At 40.2% G+C, this 21,595-nt stretch overlaps 1 protein-coding gene across 10 annotated transcripts in view; it reads left to right on the forward strand.

Annotated features, from left to right (window-relative positions):
* ZMYM2 (zinc finger MYM-type containing 2) overlaps nucleotides 1-21,595 on the forward strand; it is a 164,164-nt gene that overhangs the window by 75,534 nt on the left and 67,035 nt on the right. For all 10 annotated transcript variants that reach the window (XM_070409361.1, XM_070409363.1, XM_070409367.1 and 7 more), the window contains 2 exons: nucleotides 14,977-15,048; nucleotides 21,312-21,462. In XM_070409361.1, the coding sequence (XP_070265462.1) occupies nucleotides 14,977-15,048; nucleotides 21,312-21,462 (223 nt within the window). The remainder of the gene's footprint in view (nucleotides 1-14,976; nucleotides 15,049-21,311; nucleotides 21,463-21,595) is intronic.

The raw sequence follows: 21,595 nt of genomic DNA on the forward strand, positions 1-21,595 counted from the left end.
TATTTGTGATCCAGTCTGTCTTAATTTGTATTCACCTAAGAGTCAGTTTGTGGCTCAGCCTCTGGGTGGCAGTGTTTTTGGGTTGGCCTCTGAGGCTATATGGCTTCTCTATCCTTTTTTAATCCTTACCCTGCTCTGTGTTGTTGGTGGGAGTGAAAGTCCCTCTATAGGCCAGACCCTGGTAACTCCCAGGGACTAATCAGCTTATTTTAATCCTTTATCTCATACAGGGTGGAATCTGGGTGTGGCTGTGCTCCTTGCCTGGGGGGCTGGGGGGAGGAATTCCACCCTCTGGAGAGAATGGCTGCCCCAGTCCTGCGCCCAGGGGTGTCTCAGCACTCAATTCGCTGCCACCTCCCCCAGCTCTCCCTCTCTCCTCAGCCTTTCCCCAGATTCCACTCGTCCGCATCGGAACTGTCCTACGAGCAGGGTTCAGTGAAAACAAACAAACAAACAAACAAACAAACAAACAAACGCCGGCCAGCCGCGAAATCGCTCCTCTCTTACCGGTCTGGGAAAAGCTCCTCTCTTACCAGCACTGCATGATCTGGGAAATGCTCCTCTCTTATGGGCACTGCATGGTCTGGTCAGTTCCTCAGGATGCCCCCTTTAGTCTCAGTTCTCCGCAATCACAAAATCCAAATCTCAAATCTCCCAGAGCCAGCAAACCCACGGAACTCCTTTCCCAGGTCAGGGGCTGTGTCTGTCCCAAGAGACGCCGCTGTCGGCCACGCGGTCTCCCTCTGACCCTCTGGTCTCAGGTCTGGCAAACTTTCCTGCCCAGATCCCTGGTTTTTTACCTTTCCAGGGGAGCTCTGCTCTTCCCGGCTGCAAACCGTCTCACCAGCTGAGTAAATTCGCCAATTAGGGGTGGGTGTTATTAGTTTCAGCTGCTTACTCCGTTTGCTCCGGGACAAGACCTGGGACGCGTCTGCCTATGTCACCGCCATCTTGTTTCTCTGAAATGTTCTATAACAGTGGTTCTCAACCTTCCTAATGCTGTGACCCTTTAATACAGTTCCTCATGTTGTGGTGACCCCAACCATAAAATTATTTTCGTTGCTACTTCATAACTGTAATTTTGCTACTGTTATGAATCGTAATGTAAATATCTGATAGGCAGAATGTATTTTCATTGTTACAAATTGAACATAATTAAAGCATAGTGATTAATCACAAAAACAATATGTAATTATATATGTGTTTTCCGATGATCTTAGGCGACCCCTGTGAAAGGGTCGTTTGACCCCCAAAGGGGTCAAGACCCACAGGTTGAGAACCGCTGTTCTATAACATCAACTAAATCCATCTGACCCAGTATGTTCTTTAGAGTCACTGTTTCCTTGTTAAATTTTTGTCTGGAAGACCTATACAGTGAAGTCAGTGGGGTGTTAATTTCCTTGGTATTACTGTATGGTTGTAGATCCTCTAGAAGCTTTTTTATATATTTAGGTGCTCATATATTGAGTGCATATGTGTTTACTAGGGTTATATCCTCTTCTTGAATCGATCCCTTTCGTATTATGTAGTGACCTTTGTTGTCTCTTGTGATGGCCTTCATTTTAAAGTCTGTTTTGTCAAATATGAGTATTGCTATGCCAGCTTATTTTTCTTATCATTTGCATGGAAAATTTTTTTCATCCCTTCACTCTCATCCTTTGTGAGTCCTATGTTCTGAGGTGGTTTCTTGTAGACATCATGTATACTGGTTGACCCTATGCCTTTTGATGAGAGCATTTAATCCATTTACATTTAAGGTTATTATTGATAGGTATTTATTCAATCCCATTTTAATTCAGTATGCCTAAGTTTCTCTATTTATTCTCCTTATCACAGCAGTACCTTTAGCATTTCTTGTAATATTGGCTTGGTGGTCATGAACTCCTTTAGTTTTTTTTTTGTCTGGGAAGGTTTTTATTTCACAGTCTATTTTGAATGATAGCCTTGTGGGAAATAATAATCTGGGTTTTGATCCTTGTTTTGCATTACCTTGAATACTTCATGCCATACCCTTCTGGCTTGTAGAGTTTACGTTGACCAATAAAATAATCGCCTTTGGGAGCTGCTTTGTAGGTAACAGTTTGCTTTTCTCTTGCTGCCTTTTATAGAAGACTAGAGGCCCAGTGCACAAAATTCGTACATGGAAGGGTGTCCCTCAGCCCGGCCTGCACCCTCTCCAATCCGGGACCCCCACAGGGATCGGGCCTAAACCGGCATTTGGACATCCCCCTTGCAATCCGGGACTGCTAGGTCCTAACCACTTGTCTACCTGCTGCCTGATCACCCCTAACCGCCTCTGCCTGCCAGCCTGATGCCCCTAATGGCTCCCCTGCTGGCCTGATTGCCCCCTAACTGAGCCTTGGCTGCTGGGCAGCCACCATCGGCGGCTTTCCTGAGCTGCAGGCTGGCCCTGGGCGACTGGGCAGCCACCATCCCTGGCTTGCCTGAAGCTCGGGCCGGCCCTGGGCTGCTGTGCAGCCGCCATCCCTGGGTTCCCTGAGCCTTGGGCCGGCCCTGGGTGGCAGGGCAGCCGCCATCCCTGGCTTGCCTGAGCTCACAGCTGCCATTCCCGGCTTTCCTGAGCCTTGGGCTGGTCCTGGGCAGCGGCAGCCGCCATCTGTGGGCTTGCCTGAATCTCAAGTAGCTGCTTTGGCTTTGTCCGGATGGTCATCTGGAATACGTCCGGTCTAATTAGCATACTACCCTTTTATTAGTATAGATTCTTTATTTATCTTTAATTTTTGGCAGTTTAATTATGATGTGTCTTGGTGTGGGCCTGTTTGGGTTCTTCTTACTTGGGACTCTGTGTCTCCTGTACTTGTGTGACGTTTTCCTTCACCCGGTTAGGGAAGTTTTCTGCCATTATTTCTTCAAACATGTTTTCTATCCCTTTCTCCCTCTTCTGGGACACCCACTAAATAAATATTTTTATGTTTCATGTTGTCCCACAGCTCCCTTAAGCTGTCTTCCTGTTTTTTCCTTTTGGTTTACTGATTGATTTTTTTTTTCTACCCTGTCTTCCAATTCACTGATCAGATCCTCAGCTCTCCTGATCCGCTGTTTTTACTATATCTTTTTTCATGCTGTTTAGTTTGTTTACCACCATTATTCTGAACTCTATATCAGATACTTATCTCCGTTTCATTTATCTATTCTTCTGGACAATTCTTTTGTTCTCTCATTTGGGGGTTGATTCTTCGTCTCCTCATTTTTGGGTTCCTGTTTGGGTTTCTGACTGTGTCTTAGATTTGCTACGCTTCTCAATCTCTAGTGCAGGAAAGTGTCAAACGCTGTTTCAGACTACTTAGATCAGGCAAAGGTGCAAAGCCTCCAGATACCACCTCTGCTTGCAGACTGATTGGATTTAGTCTTTAGTAACCTCAGGCCAGAGGTGGGATGAGTTGTTTTCCAACAGAGTGGGGCAGTTGCTTCTGCCTGGAGGTTAATTGTTTTTCTCAGTCTATTAATGTGCCTCAAAAACTACACAGGGTGGGGTAAGGGGTTTTCCAATATGGAGGGGAAACTGTGTTCCCCCGTGGCAAAAACCACATGAATAGCAAAGGTCTGCCTGAGAAAGATGTCCTCTGCAGGTTCAGGGAACAACCCATTACAATAAACGGGGGTGTCTGCCTTGTGAGCTCTAACCCCAGAACCCCAACCCTGGCTTCTCCCCACAGAGCTGCAGTCCAGTCTGCCTTTCCTTGCTGCAGCCCAAGGTGAGTGGCTGTACATGAAATTTTGTGCCTTGTCCCTTTAGGAGGGTGCCTGCATTTCCAGCGTCTGTCCCTGGCAGACAGCAACCCTGCTGCTTTTCACAGCTAGATGTTAAATGGGCACCTTTCTCAGTTCTGGTACTCTCTGCAGGGTGGCCCAGCTTGCGGTTTATACCCTAGAGTTCTCAGTGGCAGCCCCCCACAGCTGAGATATCTCTCCAGAACTTCATCTGCTGTCTATGGGGTCCTGTCCATCCCTTTCGCACCTCTGCCCTTTTTTCCTTTCTCTGTGTGGTATCCGCTTTCCATCCTTGGTTATCAGGGTTCTCTACAGCTTGTTTTTAGTAGATTATTCTGGATGATTTTTTTTTGTATTTTCGTTGTAATTCCAGTTTGGTCCTGGGAACATGTCTTTGTAGCATCCATTTACTTTGTTGCCCTTTTAATCTCTCAAGGTTAAGTTTGATTTTATGATATTTTGAATTAGTTTATTTTGAATTTATACTCATGATTCAAAAGTAAAGTGTACATAAAAAGATATACTCAGGCCCTGACCGGTTTGGCTCAGTGGATAGAGCATCGGCCTGCGGACGGAAGGGTCCCGGGTTCGATTCTGGTCGGGGGCATGTGCCTTCGTTGCGGGCACATCCCTAGTGCAGGGTGTACAGGAGGCAGCTGATCGATGTTTCTTTCTCGTCGATGTTTCTAACTCTCTATCCCTCTCCCTTTCTCTCTGTAAAAAATCAATAAAAAAAAAAAGATATACTCAGAAAACTCCTGCTCCTATTTCTGTCTTCTCTTGTTTTCTATTCATTCTCTTTTTTCCTCAATTAGATTCCTCATTCATTTGCTTTTTTAGATGCAGTTATTGCTAGATGTGGATTTATTGGCATTTTATTGTTCATATTTTTTATCTTTTACTCCTCCCTCCTCTTCCTCTTCCCCCTTTTTCTTCATTTTAATGTTTATATTTTTGACCTTTTATTTCTCCTTCTCCTCCTTATTTCAGGGCTGTTTTCTCTGTGAATTATTTGTTTACATCTTATACCCATTTTTGTTTGTTTGGGCTTTGATCTTCTCTTCCCTCCTCACCCCCATTAATTTGAACATTTATTTTTATGAGCAAAATGCATTGGTAATTTGTTCATGAAATAATTATTGACCACCTACTATGTTGCAGGTACTGTACTTGTTGCTGGGAATGGAAAGTAAAGTAGACATAGTTCCTGATTCATAGGATTTGCAATGGGGAGGAATACTTTCAGTTTGTTAATATAAGGAAAGCTATAATGTTGATGGAAATGATTACACTAATGATAAACTCCAGGACTTTTTAAAAATTTTTTTATTGATTAAGTTATTACATATGTGTCCTTATCCCCACATTACCCCCTATTTCCCCCAATCATGCCCTCACCCCCCTGTTGTCTGTGTCCATTGGTTAGGCCTATATGCTTGCATATAAGTCCTTTGGTTGATCTAACCTCCAGGACTTTTGATGTTGCTGATATTGTTGGTATTGTTAGGAGTGCTGGCTTTAGTTTGCTTTGGTTAAAATTCAGGCCCCACCAGTTATCATCTATGTTCCAGGTAAATTAGCTTCCCTGTGCCTGGCTTTGTTTTCATCAGGTGTAAAGTTGTGGACCTAGTAATCTTGTCTCATAGTGTTACTAAAAAAATCAAATCTGAGTCTTCTGCCTTGATTTTTAAGATCCTACTTCTAGTAAATGAACACTACCAATTCTCCATCAGCTTATTTTGTGTTCTTTCCTATTTACTTTCCCCTTTCCCTTCCTCAAAAGGTAACCACTAATTGTGTGTTTTCATGGTTTGAGTTATTTATAAATATTATGTAAACTAGAGACCTGGTGCACAAAATTCATTTACTGGGGTGGGTGGGGGGGGGGGTGGGTGGGGAGGGGGGTGGGAGGTGTCCCTCAGCCTGGCCTGCGTCCTCTCACAATCCGAGACCTCTCGGGGGGAATGTTGGGCCTAAACCAGCAGTTGGACATCTCTCTTGAAATCTGGGACCCTGCATGCACCAGTGACCATACTTTTCATACAGGTGCAAGGCATCTTGCTGTTGTATGGGCAGCTACATTTTTTTGCCCTGATTATAAAAAGTAGTACATAACATCATCCTTCTGAGGCAATAATACCATTTTCCCCATCTTATGGGTGGTAAAACTGAAGCAGAGAGAAGTAATTGGCTTTGTCACACGGTTATAAGTGTCAGAATCAGGGCTGACCACAAAATGTGCAAGCCAGAGTCCATGCATGTCATCACTGCATCATCCTGTTTTTTCAGTGTTAGAGTAGCCTTTCCAGGTCTTAATTTTTAAATCTAAGAGACTGTTCCCAATATATAGGGTAGGGTCCCTAGGCCTGGCTGGCCACCAGGGCCATCTGTGGGGTGACCGGTGGGTGGGGCGATTGGGGGGTCCCGCTGGCATCCGCCTTGGTTGGCGGCCTGGTGTCGCCTGCTGGCCAGCCCCGCCCCCCGCCACCTCCTGTTGCTTCCCTCTTGGGGCAGCTCCTGCATTGAGTGTCTGCCCCCTGGTGGTCAGTGCGTGTCATAGAGACCGGTCGTTCCGCCTTTCGGTGGATTTGCATATTACGGTTTTATTTTATAGGACTAGAGGCCTGGTGCACAAAAATTTGTGCAGGGGGGGGGGGGAGGGCGCCCAATCCCTAGGTGCCTGCCACGCAGCCCCTGGTCGGGCTCAGAGCAGGGCCGATTGGGGAGTTGGGGCGCCGCCCCCTGTCATGCACAGAGCAGGGCGGATGAGGAGGTTGCGATGCCACCCTCAGTCACGATCAGGGTAGGGCCGATTGGGGGGTTGGGGCGCCGCCCCCGTCACACTCAAGGCAGGGTCGATGGGGAGGTTGCGGCACCACCCCCTGTCACGCACAGAGCAGGGCAGATCGGGAGGTTGCAATGCCACCCTCAGTCACGCTCAGGGTAGGGCCAGTTGGGGGTTTGGAGCGCCGCCCCCGTCACACTCAAGGCAGGGTCAATGGGGAGGTTGCGGCTCCACCCCCTATCACGCACAGAGCAGGGTGGATCAGGGGGTTATGGCGCCACCCCTGTCACATACAGAGCCAGCTGATCAGGGGATTGGGGCGCTGCCCCCTGTCACGCACAGAGCAGGGCCCATCAGGGGGTTGGGGAGCTCCCCCCTGTCATGCACAGAGCAGGGCGGATCAGGAGGTTGCGATGCCACCCTCAGTCATGCTCTGGGTAGGGCCAATTGGGGGGTTGGGGCGCCGCACCCTGTCACACTCAAGGCAGGGTCGATGGGGAGGTTGCGGTGCCACCCCCTGTCACGCACAGAGCAGGGCAGATCGGGGTTGGGGCGTCGCCCCCTGTCACCCACAGAGCAGGGCCGATCAGGGGGTTGGGGCATTCCCCCCTGTCACACTCAGGGCAGGGCCGATGGGGAGGTTGCGGCTCCATCCCATCACACACACAGCGGGCCCATTGGGGGGTTTGTGGCATCGCACCCTGTCACACACAGAGCAGGGCCGATCAGGGGGTTGGGGAGCTCCCCTCTATCAGGCACAGAGCAGGGCCGATCAGGTGGTTGGGGTGCCTTCCCCTGTCACGAACAGAGCAGGGCGGATAGGGAGGTTGTGGCCCCACCCCTTGCCACACACAAAGCCGCAGGGTGATCAGGGGGTTTGGGCACTGCCCCCTCTCACGCTGCCCCAGGGGCCAGGAGGCCTTGCGGCTCCACTGATCCTGGTGCCGGGAGGCTTCGTGGCTCTGCTGATCCCGGTGCCCGGTGGGTGCCGGCTGGTTTGCCCTGAAGGGTGTCCGGGATCAGGGTGAGGGTCCTGCTTGGGTGCCTGGCCAGCCTGGGTGAAGGGATGATGGCTATTTGCAGCTGGTCACACCCCCTTCATGGTAGGGGTCCCCACTGGGGTACCTGGCCAGCCTGGGTGAGGGGCTGAAGGCCGTTTTCATGCTGGCGGGTGACTGAAGCTCCCAACCTCTCCTTTTTTTCTTTTTTTTTCCTCTTTTTTTATTCTGGGATTTATTTACCTTCTATGGCTGTCACTGGAGCTGAGAGCCGGCTTTAGCTTTGAGGCTCGGCTCCAGCTCTGAGACCTCGGCTGCTGAAAGCAGGTTTCTGGGCTTTGTCTACCTTCTGTATTTGAAACTTTGTTGCGACTCCAGTTCTGAGATCCCAGCTGGCTGAAAGCAGGTATCTGGTTTTTTTTTTAGCTTCTATAATTGTAACATTGTTTCTTAGAGAGCAGCTCAGAGCTGGGCTGCGGCAGGCGGGGAACCTTGGCTGCCTCCTTCACTGGAGCAAGCAAGCTTGTTCGCTTCAGCTGCCTGGCTGCCGGCCACTATCTTGGTTGGCAGTTAATTTGCTATCTCGCTGATTAGCCAATGGGAAGGGTAGCGAAGTTACGGTTAATTACCATGTTTTTCTATTATTAGATAGGATGGCATTAATATGTAATGAGATTTATCTATGGTATGTATAACTGTGATTGGATGCTCATATACATTTTTTGCCATGTAGAATTTTAAATGTTAATATTGTCAAACTTAATGGTTTTCTATTATTACTTCTGGAAATTGCTTCATATATTCTTTTCATTTCTAGGCTATAAAAGGATACTTTTCATGTTTTCTCTTAATGTTTGTAAGGCTTCATTTTAACATTTACATCTTTAACCCACTTGGAATTTATTTTGGCCTGCAGTTGAGTTGTGGGTCAAATATCTGCTTCCAAATGACTGACCTTGAGACTCAGCATGTTTTTGATGTCAAAGTGTTCTTCAGAGTGAAAGGGATTTCATTCCACTTATTACATCAATATTTTTGTTAACTTTTCATAAATTTTTATCGTTATTTTAAGTGAGTTTTTTTTCTTCCATTATTTTCATAAAGGAAAAAACTAAATCCTTTATGAATAAACATTTAAAAGGTCTGTAATTTTTGTTGTGGTGGTGTCTTTATCAGTCTTTGGAATTAGGGTAATGCTGACCTAATAGAATAGGGGTGGGAAATGTTCCATTCTCTTGTGACTTTTAGAAGAGTTTGAGAAGAATTCATGTCAGTTCTTTTTTAAAATGTTTGTCAGAATTCTCCAGGGAAGCCACTGGTCCTGGGCTTTTCTTTGTCGCAAGGTTTGTGATGACTGATTTAACCTCTATTTACCAGTCTGTTGATCTTTTCTGTTTAGTGTGGAGTTGATTTTAGTGGTTCCTCTATTTTAAGGAATTTGTCTATTTCTTTTATGTTACCTCAGTTTTTGGTGTATATTGTTCATAGTATTTAATTAGTTTTTTTGGGAGAGTTTTGCAGTGTCCTGTATTTGCCCCTTTTTTTGTTTCTCTGTTCTTTGTATCTTTTGTTTTTCTTAGTTTATCTAAAAGGTTTGTAAATTTCTTTCAAATGATCAACTTTTGGTTTAATTGATTTTAGTTTTTATTCTCTATCTCCACTTTAATCTTTATTATTCCCTTTCTTCTGCTGGCTCTGGATCTAGTTTTTTCTTTTTTTCTATTTCAGGTATACATTAGGTTATTGATTTGAGATCTTTTAAAAACTAGGTATTTATAATGATAAATTTTATTTTGATCACTGATTGCTCTGTATCCCATCACTTTTGTTATTTTGTGGTTTAGCTTTCATTTATTAAGTATTTTTAAGTTTCCCTAATGAGTTCTTCTTTGAGTTAAGTAGTTTAATAATCTGTATTTGTGAATTTTCCAGTTTTCCTTCTATTACTCATTTCTAGTTTCATTTTCCTATAATTGAAAAAGATACTCTGTGTTTTCAATCTTTATAAATTTGCTGAGACTTTTTTTGGTGGCCTAACGTACGATCTGTCCTGGAGAATCTTTTATGTGAAATTGAGAAGACTATTTATTCTGCTATTGTTGAGTGGAGTACTCTATGTCTGTTAGCTCTAGTTGTTTTACAATGTTATTCAAATCCTGTATTTAATTATTGAAATTTTGTCTGGATGTTCTACCCATTATTGAAAGTGGTTATTTAATAACCACTAGCTGTTATTCTACTCTTTGTCAGTGTTTACTTAGTATATTTTGGGACTCTGGTATTTGGTGCATATATGTTTATAATTATATCTTATTTTTAGAAAATCTTTATTGTTGAGGGTATTACAGATATCCCTCTTTTATCCCCCTGTTGTTCCTCTCCAGCTCATTCCTACTCCTCCCCAGGCCTTTACCACCCTATTGTCTGTGTCCATAGATTACACACACACACACACACACACACACACACCACACACCACACACACACACACAAGTTCTTTGATTAATTTCTTCCTGCCCTCCTCCACCCTTCCCTCTGATATTCGTCAGTCTGTTCCATGTTTCTATGCCTCTGGTTCTATTTTATTCATCAGTTTATTTTGTTCCTTAGATTCCTTGTTCATTTATTTTGATTTTTAGACTCAATTGTTGATAGATATGTATTTATTGCCATTTTATTGTTCATGTTTTTAATTTTTTTCTCTTCTCCTCTGTCTCCCTCTTTTCCTTTTTATCCTCCTCCTCTCCTCCTCCTCCCTTTTCCCCTTCTCTTCCTCTTCTCCTTTCTCCTCCTCCTCCTTTTCTTCTTCATCCTCCCTCTTCTCCTCCTCCCTCTCCTCCTTCTTCTTCTCCTCATTCTCCTCCTCCTCCTCTTCTCTCCTCTCCTTCCAGCACCCCCATGATGCGAATGTTAGTATGTTTTACTTTGTCCCAGAGACTCCTTAAACTATCTTCATATTTTTGGATTCTTTTTCTTTTTGCTCTTCTGATTGGTTGTTTTTTGCTTCCTCAATTTCAAATCGTTGATTTGATTCTCGGAATCCTCTAATCTACTGCTAAATCCCTGTAAGTTATTCTTTATTTCTTTTAGTGTATGTTAGAGTGTTGGCCCGAGCGCCAAAGGGTCAGGGGTTCACTTCCCAGTCAAGGTTGGATCCCCAGCCCTGGTGGGGGCTTGTTCTGGAGACAACCAAATGATGTGTCTCTCTCACATTGATGTTTCTCCCCCCTACCCCCCACTTTCTCTAAAAAATCAGTGGAAAATACATCCTCAGGTGAGGATTAACAACAATAGCAAACCCCCCTCCCCAAAACTGTTCCTATATAGCTGAATCCTCTTTTATGTCATAATAAATTACATTTTAATTACAAGTTAAAATGTAAGCATTGTATGCCTATTAGAGATTTACCATTATTTTTGTGTATTTGTCTTTAAAATCATGTAGGAAATAAAAAGTGGTCTTACAAACCAAAAATATAATAACACTACTTTTTTTTATTTGCCCATGTAGTTATTTATATATAGATCTTTATTTTTTCCAGTTACTGTACAGTTTCCTTTCATTTCAGCATAAATCTTTGGCTCTCTAGTATTTCTTGTAGGGTAGGTCTAGTGGTAAGAATTCCCTCACCTTTTACTTGGGTATGTCTTTTTTTTCCTTCATGTTTGAATAATAGTTTTGCTGGATTTATATTCTTATGTGAATGTTGTTTTCTTTCAGCATTTCACATAATGTTGTGTCACTGCCTTTTGGCCTCCATGGTTCCTAGTGAGAAATTGGTGGGAAATATTACTGAGAATTCCTGGTATCTGCTGCTCTCAAGATTGTCTTCCAACAGTTTGATTATAATGTCTCTTGTGTGTCTCTTTTGAATTTATTCTACTTGTAACTGTGATTTTTAGTTTTGTAGATTTGTGTTATCAAATTTTTGAACTTTTTAGCCATTGTTTCTACAAATAATCTTTCTGCCCTGTTCTACTTTTCTTCTGGGCCTTTCATTATGCATATGTCTATCCCACAGGTCCCTTAGGCTTTGTTCACTTTTCTTCATTCTTTTTTTAGTTTTTGCAGATACCCTCTTTTATCCCCCATTGTTCCCCTCCAACTCGTTCCTACTCTGCCCAAGGCCTTCACCACCCTATTGTCTGTGTCCATAGATAATGCATATATACCAGTATATGCACATACTTTCTTTGGTTAATCTCTTCTTGCCCTCATTCTCTATCATTGTAATTTTGGCCTTGTTACTGCTAGTTGTTGGTGAAAGACCTGACTCTCAATTCTCATCTTGAGAGGTAGGATTTGAGTGGTAGCGACCTTACCGCTTCCTCATGGGTAGAAGTTCATGCTACTTACTTGGCTTTTTCTGCCATCAATTTGGCTGGGTGCTGGAGCATCACATTGAAGCCGGCTAAGTTACAAGTCTAGGCCTCCACTTGGCCTTTGCTGGTGTGGGTGGGTTAGTGCCACATTTTTTTCCTGTGGTGTTTGTATAGAGTAGAAGGTCTATTGTCTAAAAGTTTTCTGTCTTCATATGCTGTCATTTCAATTGTACTTCTCCATTTCTTTTGCTGGTTTCAAGATAATTTTTGTCTTAATTTTTAAATTTTATTTTTGTTAATTCTCACCAAGGATATTTTTCCCATTGCTTTTCAGAGAGACTGAAATAGAGGGGGACAGAAAGGGGAGAGAAACATCGATCTGAGAGAGACACATCTACTGGTTATCTACTGCATGTGCCTCCACCAGAGGTCAGGGTGCAAACTCACATCTCAGGCACATGCTCTTGACTGGGAATCGAACCTGTGACTCTTTAGTGCTTGGGCTGGCACTCTAACCACTGAGACACATTGGCCAGGGATGTCTTTTTTTTTATTCAATTTTTAATTTTACTCAGTTTTTTTGGGTTATCCCTTCTAGGGTTTGCTTCATTTCTTCTGTTTGTGGGTTACTGTTTTTTGTCTAATTTGCAACATTTTCACCTTGCTGAAGTAATGTCGTAATTCTCCATTGTGAAGTTCCTCTGCTTTCCGTTTCCATGTTGTACTCTTTGGAATGAAGTCAGTCTCTCCTTTAGTGCGGAGTATACAGATACCTGGGATTTTTCTGCATAGGAAATTTATTTCTTCTACATTTATTAATTTATTCAATCATTTATTAATATTAGTAGGAACTCATGGATATTTATTTTATTTATTTTAAATATACTTTTATTGAGAGAGAATCATTGATCGGCTGCCTCCTGCACCCCCCCACTGGGGGTGGAGCCCGCAACCCAGGCATGTGCCCTTGACCAGAATCGAACCTGAGACCCTTCAGTCCTCAGGCCAACACTCCATCCACTGAGCCAAACCAGCTAGGGCCATGGATATTTATTTTATACTTTGGGTTATAATTTAGTTTAATTTGTTATATAATTTTCTAGCTTTGGCCATTGAGAGCACTTTCACTTGGCTCCTGTGTTCTTTTTGACATACCTAAGTATTGATATTTTTTTAATTGATTTCAAAGAGGAAGGTAGAGGGAGAGAGAGAGATAGAAACATCAATGATGAGAGAGAATCTATTGATTGGCTGCCTTCTGCATGATTGGGGATTGAGCCTGCAATCTGGGTATATGCCCTGACCAGGAATCTAACCATGGCCTCCTGGTTCATAGGTCGATACTCAACCAACTGAGCACCACGTCTGGGCAGTATTGATATTTTTAAGAATATGTTTTTACTGATTTTAGAGAGAGAGAGAGGAAGAGAGAAAGAGAGAGAAATAAACATTAGTGTGCTGCCTCCTTTATGGCCCCCTATTGGGGATTGAGCCTGCAATATGGGAATGTGCCTTGACTGGAAATCAAGCCAGCAACCTCTTGGTGCATGGGACGATGCTTAACCAACTGAGCCACACCAGCAAGGGCCTGATTTTGTTTTAAATTTCTATTACAGGTTTTTTTTCTTTTCAATTTTAGAATTTCCATTTGGTTTTTCTTCTATCTTCTTCTTTTTTTCTTTTAAGTAAGAATCTTTATTTATTAAGTGGCTTTTGTTTCTTGCAATTTTATCATGTCTGCCTGTTTGTCAGTTCATTCTAACATTGCTGTACTTTCAGTGTTAGCATCTATTGATTGTCTCTTTCCATTTACAGTGTTGTTTTCCTGGGTTTTGGTAGGATAAGTGAGTTTTTAAATTGCAGCCTAGACATTTGGGGTATTATTATACTGTGGTTCGTAATTAAACCTCTGTTTTAGCTGTATTTCTTTGACACTGCTCTGCCAGGGGGAGGAATGTGCCACCTCATTATTGCCAAGTGGAGGTAGAATTCAGGATCTCCATTTGATCTCTGTTGACACCAATGGAGGGGGGAGGATATTCTTGTTATGATGGGTGGGTGTAGGAGTATCTTCTTGCTGCTCCCCACAGAGCCTCCACTGACTCCAAATTGTTCCACTCTAGTGGACATAAAAAATATTCTTCATTTTTTCATTAAATAAAATAAAAGTTATATTAAAATATTGTTTCATCTTTGATTTTTAAAATATTATTTTCATTTGTTTTTTATAATTCCCATACTAAATGTTAATAACTTACAAGTAAATAAATAGGGATCCATGCATATGTTGTTACTGATAAAGGAGCACCATCCAGATATATTTGGAGACCACTACCCAAGACACTCTAATGCAGTGGTTCTCAACCTTCTGGCCCTTTAAATACAGTTCCTCATGTTGTGACCCAACCATAAAATTATTTTTGTTGCTACTTCATAACTGTAATGTTGCTACTGTTATGAATCATAATGTAAATATCTGATATGCAGGATGGTCTTAGGCGACCCCTGTGAAAGGGTTGTTCAACCACCAAAGGGGTCGCGACCCACAGGTTGAGAACCAGTGATCTAGATGCTGGCACTGGAGACTGTATGAAATGCTTAACACTTTTCAGTTATTTTCATTTTCTTCAGAGTATCTTGACTTTCTGCAGAGACTAAGGATGTAAATCCATATGTGCTGGAAGCTGTCATATGTGTTTTAAAATGAATTCCCCAAACAATCCATTTGCAGACGATGAAAATTGTAATTGCATAACTTCCTAATCACTTAATTTAGAATACATTGAGATATCATTATAAGAATAATGAGATCTTGTCATGTAAGAGAAATAAGTGATGTTTTGCAAGGTCTGCTTATATCAGGTCAAATTTAAGACTGTATTTTTAATTCCTTATGCCATTATTATATTGTTTTATAATTAAGTGATTTTTTTCTATACGGTAATTAAAATTACTAATTCTTGTTTAAGTTGGGCAGTGGCACTGGGGCTACAACAGATAGGCATTTTTAAAAGTTGGAATGAGTGTGTAAGTCACAGAACAGGTAATTAATAAACTTTTACAGCTTGTTTATTTACTTTTCCATCTAGTAGCCTTTCTTTATATGTTTTTATAAAGTGTTTGAAAATCTCTTTTTAGGTAGGTAGCCATCCAAGCTTTCTGAAGGAGGTTCGAGATCACATGCAAGACTCTTTCTTGATGCAGCCTGAGGTGAGTAGGAATGTTAAGGCCTGACAATTTCATGCTACTGTTACTGTTGTTATGGTATATCTGAACAGCCTGTGATTTCTTGAGTGCTGGCACACTTCGGACATATTGAGCTTCAGTTTTTGACCACCTCAAGGAAGTGAGTATCACAGTAAACTATGTCACGAGAACTTTTTATTTCCCAGTGCACATAAAAATAATGTTTTGATTATTTTTTAGAATAATAAATAGACTGCACTGTAGTCTATTAAGTATACAATAGCATTATGTCTAAAAAAATGTACATGCCTTAATTAAATTATTTATTGCTAAAAAATGCTAACCATCATCTGAGCCTTCAGTGATCCTTTTGCTGGTGGAGGGTCTTCAATTTGTAAAAAACTCAGTATCTGAATCACAATAAAACAAGATATGCCTATATGTTAAAATTTATTCACTTAAAATATATCAGATGATTGTTTTCTTATTTTATCTCTATGACATAACAACCTTTCTTATTTCATTAAATTTTACATGTATTTTTTGTTTGATAAGATCATTTGCCTTTAGGTATTTATGTTGCTATTATCAAATATACTTTTTTAATGCACAGTGCCTTGTCCACAATAAGAATTTATTTATAGGATATCAAAGCCCGTCTCTTTAGTGCATGCTTGAAAGGTAAATAAAACCCTTTTAAAAACATAATTTTGAAATCTATATTCCCATTAATCCAGATGAATAAATTAGCACATGAATAATAAATGCATACAAGTAGATATAATTTTAACTGTAGTACGATGATCAAAATAATGAATTTTAATTTGATAAAACACTGCTATCTCATTAATCTTTAGACCTTATTCAAATTTTGTCTATTAATTTCCCTTATAGCAAATGGAAAAAAAAAGATTACTTGTCTGGGATCCATGTAATCCAGGGTTATAGGCTATTTCATCAAATTCTTTTTTTTGGTCTTTTTCCTCCTCTATTCCTTTGAGATCCCAATCCTAGATATATTAGACTTTCTGCTATTGTCTTATAATCACTATGGTTCTTTTTCCTTCATTTTAGAGAGTTTCTATTATTGTATCTTTGATTTTACTGATCTTTAATTAAACGTAACCAAATAAAATACTGTGTATTTTTTATCTCAGATCTTGTATTTGTCATCTATAGATGTTCCATCTGGGTATTTTTTATATCTTCTATTCCTTGCCTCATCATATTCATGTTTTTCTATACTGATTTCTCAACTATGTCGGCATATTTATAATAGCTCTTTTAATATCTTTGCATACTATTTGCATTTGTCATTTCTAGATCTGTTTCTACAGCTTGACTTTTTTTTATTTCTGTATAACATTATATTACGTTTTGTGCAATTTTTAAAAGCCATTGTTTCATATCTTCTGTCTAGTTTCCTAGTTGTTAATGGTGGGAGGTTACATCTAGTCTCTGTTACTCCATCATGGCTGTGGATAGAAGTCCTATCTGCTTTAATCTGGAACAGTTCTCCAGTCTTTCATGACTTTGACATTTTTACATACTACAGGATGCTTTGTAGAGTGCTCCTCAATTTGGGCTTTTCTGATAGTTTCTAAGGAATATATTGAGGTCATGTATTTTTTGACATCATAAGTGATATTGTATCCATTTTAGTGCATCACACCAGGAGGCACTTGATGTCTGTCTGTTGACTTGGCTCACTTAGCTAAGGAGGTGTGGGTCGAATTTATATAGGATACCATTGCTGTTCTTCCCTCTGTTTATTAATTTTTTTTGATGTATATATTATAGTCTATAAATACTCTGTTGCTCAATAGACATTACACCCACTATTTTTAGCATCCACTGTCAAATAGAAAATTTTTTAAAAATTACAACTAGTATATGAGAGTTGAAAGAAAAGTTATAAACTCTACAATAATGAAGAAAAGTAAAACATGATAGTTAATCAATTTTCTAGATGCTTTTTTCCTCTGTGTGAACATCTTCAACATAAAGAGATACTATTAGAGTTTATTGAATAACGAAAGTACATATAAGTTTTACTTTAATTTATCTTTTAATCTTCATTTAGTGTAAAAATTTGTGCAATATCATGTCATGTTAAAGTTTTATCACCACTCTAATCAGGGTTCTTCACTATTTTGTGCTTTTGACTCCTTTAGTAATATGGATAGACCATTTATCAGTAAAATGCATAAAATAGAATATTACGACTAGAATTGATTAATCAAAATAGTTATTGAAACATTTCTAAATATTTTCAAATGTGATACATACTTTATTAATGCACTAATAAAATATGGTAATAACTACAGTGTTTTTTGAAGTAATGTTGAACATCTGTCTGTATATATAAACGCCTAAGTGACTGTATTGGCACAACTGGTCGACCAGTCGTTATGATGTGCACTGACCACCAGGGGACAGACGCTCAATGCAGGAGCTGCCCCCTGGTGGTCAGTGCACTCCCACAGCCAACCTCCTGCGGCTGTCAACCATCCATGGTCCCTGCCAACCTCCCGCAGTCCCTCCCCCTCTCCCTCCCCCCGGCCAGCAGGCCCTGATAGGCCCGCCACCCACTCACTGTGGTGGCGCCCACTCACTGTGGTGGCAGTGCAGCAGCGAGGGAAGGAGGGAGGGGGTAGGAGGGGAACTGCGCAGTGGCAGGGCGCCGACGGTGGCATCGGCGTCTGGCATTTGTTCCTTCCGTGCCTGGCCTGGTGACCTTCGCCCACTCTCCCAACCCTGCCAGGGCCTTCAGGCCCTGGGCTGGGACGGGGAACTGGGGGTGGGTGGCGGCGGATGTGGTCCCTTTCCCCGGGTCGGGGGGGCTGAGGGTCAGCTGCCAACTCCTGCGATCCCTTCCCTTTCCCTGGCCAGGCCCAAGAACCCCACCTGTGCATGAATTCATGCACTGGGCCTCTAGTAATAATATATTGAGCTAACTGCCAGTATAATGGAAAAAGCTGGGGATTTTTATTTTTGATGAAGTTACAGGTTCAGTTAAAACTATTGTAGTTTGTTGCCTCCAATTAGAATGAAGGAGAATGCCACATTGCAGTAGATGTTATTGAATGTAAAGGTAATACATTTTTTCCATGTAACACTGTGGAGCAAAGTTAAGTTGTAGTTGAATGTGGTTAGGAAGTAGGTTCTGTTCTGGATATATCTTGGTGCCGATTTTCTAGGTTAGATTTGTAGCAACAAGTACGTGAAACCTTTATCTCTTGAGCATCTACCCATGTTGTCTACTTGCTTGGTCAAAATGTTCTAAATGAAATGTATTACTTACATGTAAAAGAAAAATCGGGAAATTTTAAAATCTTGTGATGGTTGTTAATTTTGATATTAATGTGGAATTGGTTAAAATTAAAATGTAAGGCACATTTTCTCAGTAGCCTGAAAGTGAGCCAATTTGCTATAAACTCCCATTATATTTACCTTACTGATATCTTGTTTCAATCAATTCTACCTCCTTCTTTCTCCCTAAGTAGGTTTCTTTTCCCCCTTGCCTAAATGGGGGAATATATTACTTGTGAATTTGTTCTATTTAATTTCATTCATTTAAATTACATAATGCATATTTATAGGACACATAAAATTTAAATATTGCTATTTTGATTTTTTTTTTTTGTTAATCCTCACCTGAGGATATTTTTCCAACAAATTTTAGAGAGAGTAGAAGGAAAGGGGAGAGACAGAGAAATACATTGATTTGGTTGCCTCCCACCCGGGCTCCAAACAGTGCCAGGGATGGAGCTTGCAACCCACAGGCTCTTGCAAACCCAAGACCCTTCAGTCTACAGGCTCTACCCACTTAGCTAAACTGGCTCAGGCTATTACATATCAAGCAGAGAAAACATGGCATAAACCTTTATTTCTTTTTTTGCTGATGTTCTTCCATTAAATGGGACCTTCTGTTTTTGAAGTAGTAGAGGTAGTTATGAAAGTAGCTTTGTTGAAATATTTTCAATATTAATGATTCTGTCTTTCTGATAGTACCTTTTCAAATAAAAGTATTTGTCAGTGTGGACCACTTGCTTATTAGCTTCTTGTTTACTTCACCCAGTTCGACTGATATACTTTTTATTTTGTTACATCTTCAAACTTACTAATTAACTATTCTACCAATAAAATCATTGTCAACTCGAAGAATGTTTCTAATGAAGTTAAAAATATTTAATCCAAAATTAGATTAGACAGTTGGACTTCATTTATTGAATAATATATTGGTAAAGGAATTCCTCACAGGTGCTGCTACATGGAAGTCTTATGCACACATCTACTGGGAGTGATCCTGAGATACAATGACAGGTGTCCTGATGTTTTTAGTATTCTTAATTTGTACTGTGGTATCAGATTTTAAACATTCTTTTATTTTCCATTTTTGATTTGTTTTCTTTGATTCCCCCCACCCCCAATATAACATTTAAATTATTATATAGGTCTCAAGAAAACATGTTGCCTTTCAAACACTGGGAGAGCTAATAATTAGATTTAATAGGTTATTTCTTGTTACTATTATTTTGTTATTGATAAGTATTTCTTTCTGGAGCATATGAGAAATTGAAGAATGAGTTGATTTCCACTTTGAAAAGTAAAATTTAGGGCTTCCTTTAAGAGATATTTGAGTAATGGGAAATAGGCAGCAAAAATTATATTTTATGGTACCAAAAAGAATATAACATACCTTCTCTGCACATCAAGAGTTCTCTTTTCTCATACCTGTTCTATTTATTGTATGCTGAGGAAGTATTTTTTATTTCTTTTTTTGGCTGGTGATGTTTTTACTTGTTTTTTTGTTATTGTTTTTTTACCTCCAAATTATTTATTGTCTAAAATATTTTTGTGCTTGTGAAATTTATCCATTTTATTTTATTTTTGGCCTGATTGTCGTGTTTCCTGACATTTGTTAGGTTTTTTTTTTTAATTCTCACCCAAGGATATGTTTTTTCCTATTGATTTGAGAGAGAGAGAGAGAGAGAGAGAGAGAGAGAGAGAGAGAGAGAGAGAGAAAGAGAAAGGGAGGGGGTAGGGAAGGAGGGAGTTAAGGAAGGAAAGAGAGAAACATTGACATGACAAACATCAATTGGTTACCTCCTGTCTGTGCCCTGACTGGGGATGAAATCCGCAACCTAGATATGTGCCCTGTCCGAGAATTAAACCCGCAACCCTTTTTGGTGTATAGTCCAAGCTCCAACCAAGAACCACCTTGTCAGGGCCCTGACATCTGTTATTTATCCATCCGTGAAACATTTTGATTTCTTCTTATGTCATCATATTGTACTAGATTATGTTGGGTATGCAGATGAGTGAGATAATCTCCACATCAGGTGGGAAGGTGGATACAGTTATTTTGCAACATGATCTATGATATTTGATTTAACTGATTGTGACAGTTCTGTAACTGCTCAGAAGAGATCAAAGTTGCTCTAAAAGGCTCCCCCCCTCATCTTTGATGTCTAATTGTGACTATCAAGTAAATGTTTTAATAGAAACACACCAGTTCATCCAAACTGTATTTTTATAAGACTGTATATCAATAATAATTGCTTTTGTCTAGCAGTTCTCAAAGTGTACCTCCTTTATCTTCATATATTCTATCTCTTTGGTCTGAATTATATCAGTGTTGGCAAATAATTCATCCTTGGCCGAAGGATTGACTTCATTATTATCTGTTGACTAATTATTAACTTTAGTTAATAGCCAAAAATCATTTTGAAAGTTTTTAATCTAAAAATTAAAAATTTTTATTATGGTTGAATAAGGTTATAAATGTAGTAGATAGGTGGTAAATCAGTTTTAAGAGACATTCCAAAAGTGATTGCACGTCAGCAGCTCAATAGAATAAGTATTTAACATCTTCAAATTATTTTATCTGAAGGACTGTGTTCATTTGATTATTAAGGCTTACATTTTTAGGTCCATTTAATTTCTTCAGTCACAGGATAAAGAAGTGTGTCTTTATTGTAAACAGAAAACAGTGTCTTTGATTTTCAGTTGTTATTTACCTCTCTGTAGGGATTCTGTTAAATTAATAGAGAAAACACTATTTTTGAAGGAAAGTTAGTTGAGATCATTACTTTTGTTTGAATCTGATTTAGCTGCATTGCACTTAACAGCTTGCATCCAGGTGAAGATTTCTGACCCACTAACCCCAATTAGAGATTAATAGAATTGTTTTGCAGAGAGAAAAGGTATAATGAAAAAAATACAGTTATTTTTTTAGGTAAATTATGGTTTTCTTAATTATCTTTTTATGTTTTAAATTTTAGAAATATGGAAAACTGACCACTTGTACTGGTTGCCGAACACAGTGCAGGTTTTTTGATATGACTCAGTGTATAGGTCCTAATGGATATATGGAGCCATACTGTTCCACTGCTTGCATGAACAGTCACAAGACAAAATATGCAAAATCACAAAGTAAGTTTCAGGGATTTGGGCTGTTAAAAAACTTTAATAACATGACTAATTTTCTAACTACTTTCCTTTAACTTTATTCTTGTGCTTGTGCTAATTACATAAATTTTTATTTTTTATTATCACACTAAACTAT

The sequence above is a fragment of the Myotis yumanensis genome, unplaced genomic scaffold, assembly GCF_028538775.1.
Source record: "Myotis yumanensis isolate MYYU_CA2020_CCGP unplaced genomic scaffold, mMyoYum1.0.hap1 SCAF_3, whole genome shotgun sequence".
Lineage (NCBI taxonomy): Eukaryota > Metazoa > Chordata > Mammalia > Chiroptera > Vespertilionidae > Myotis > Myotis yumanensis.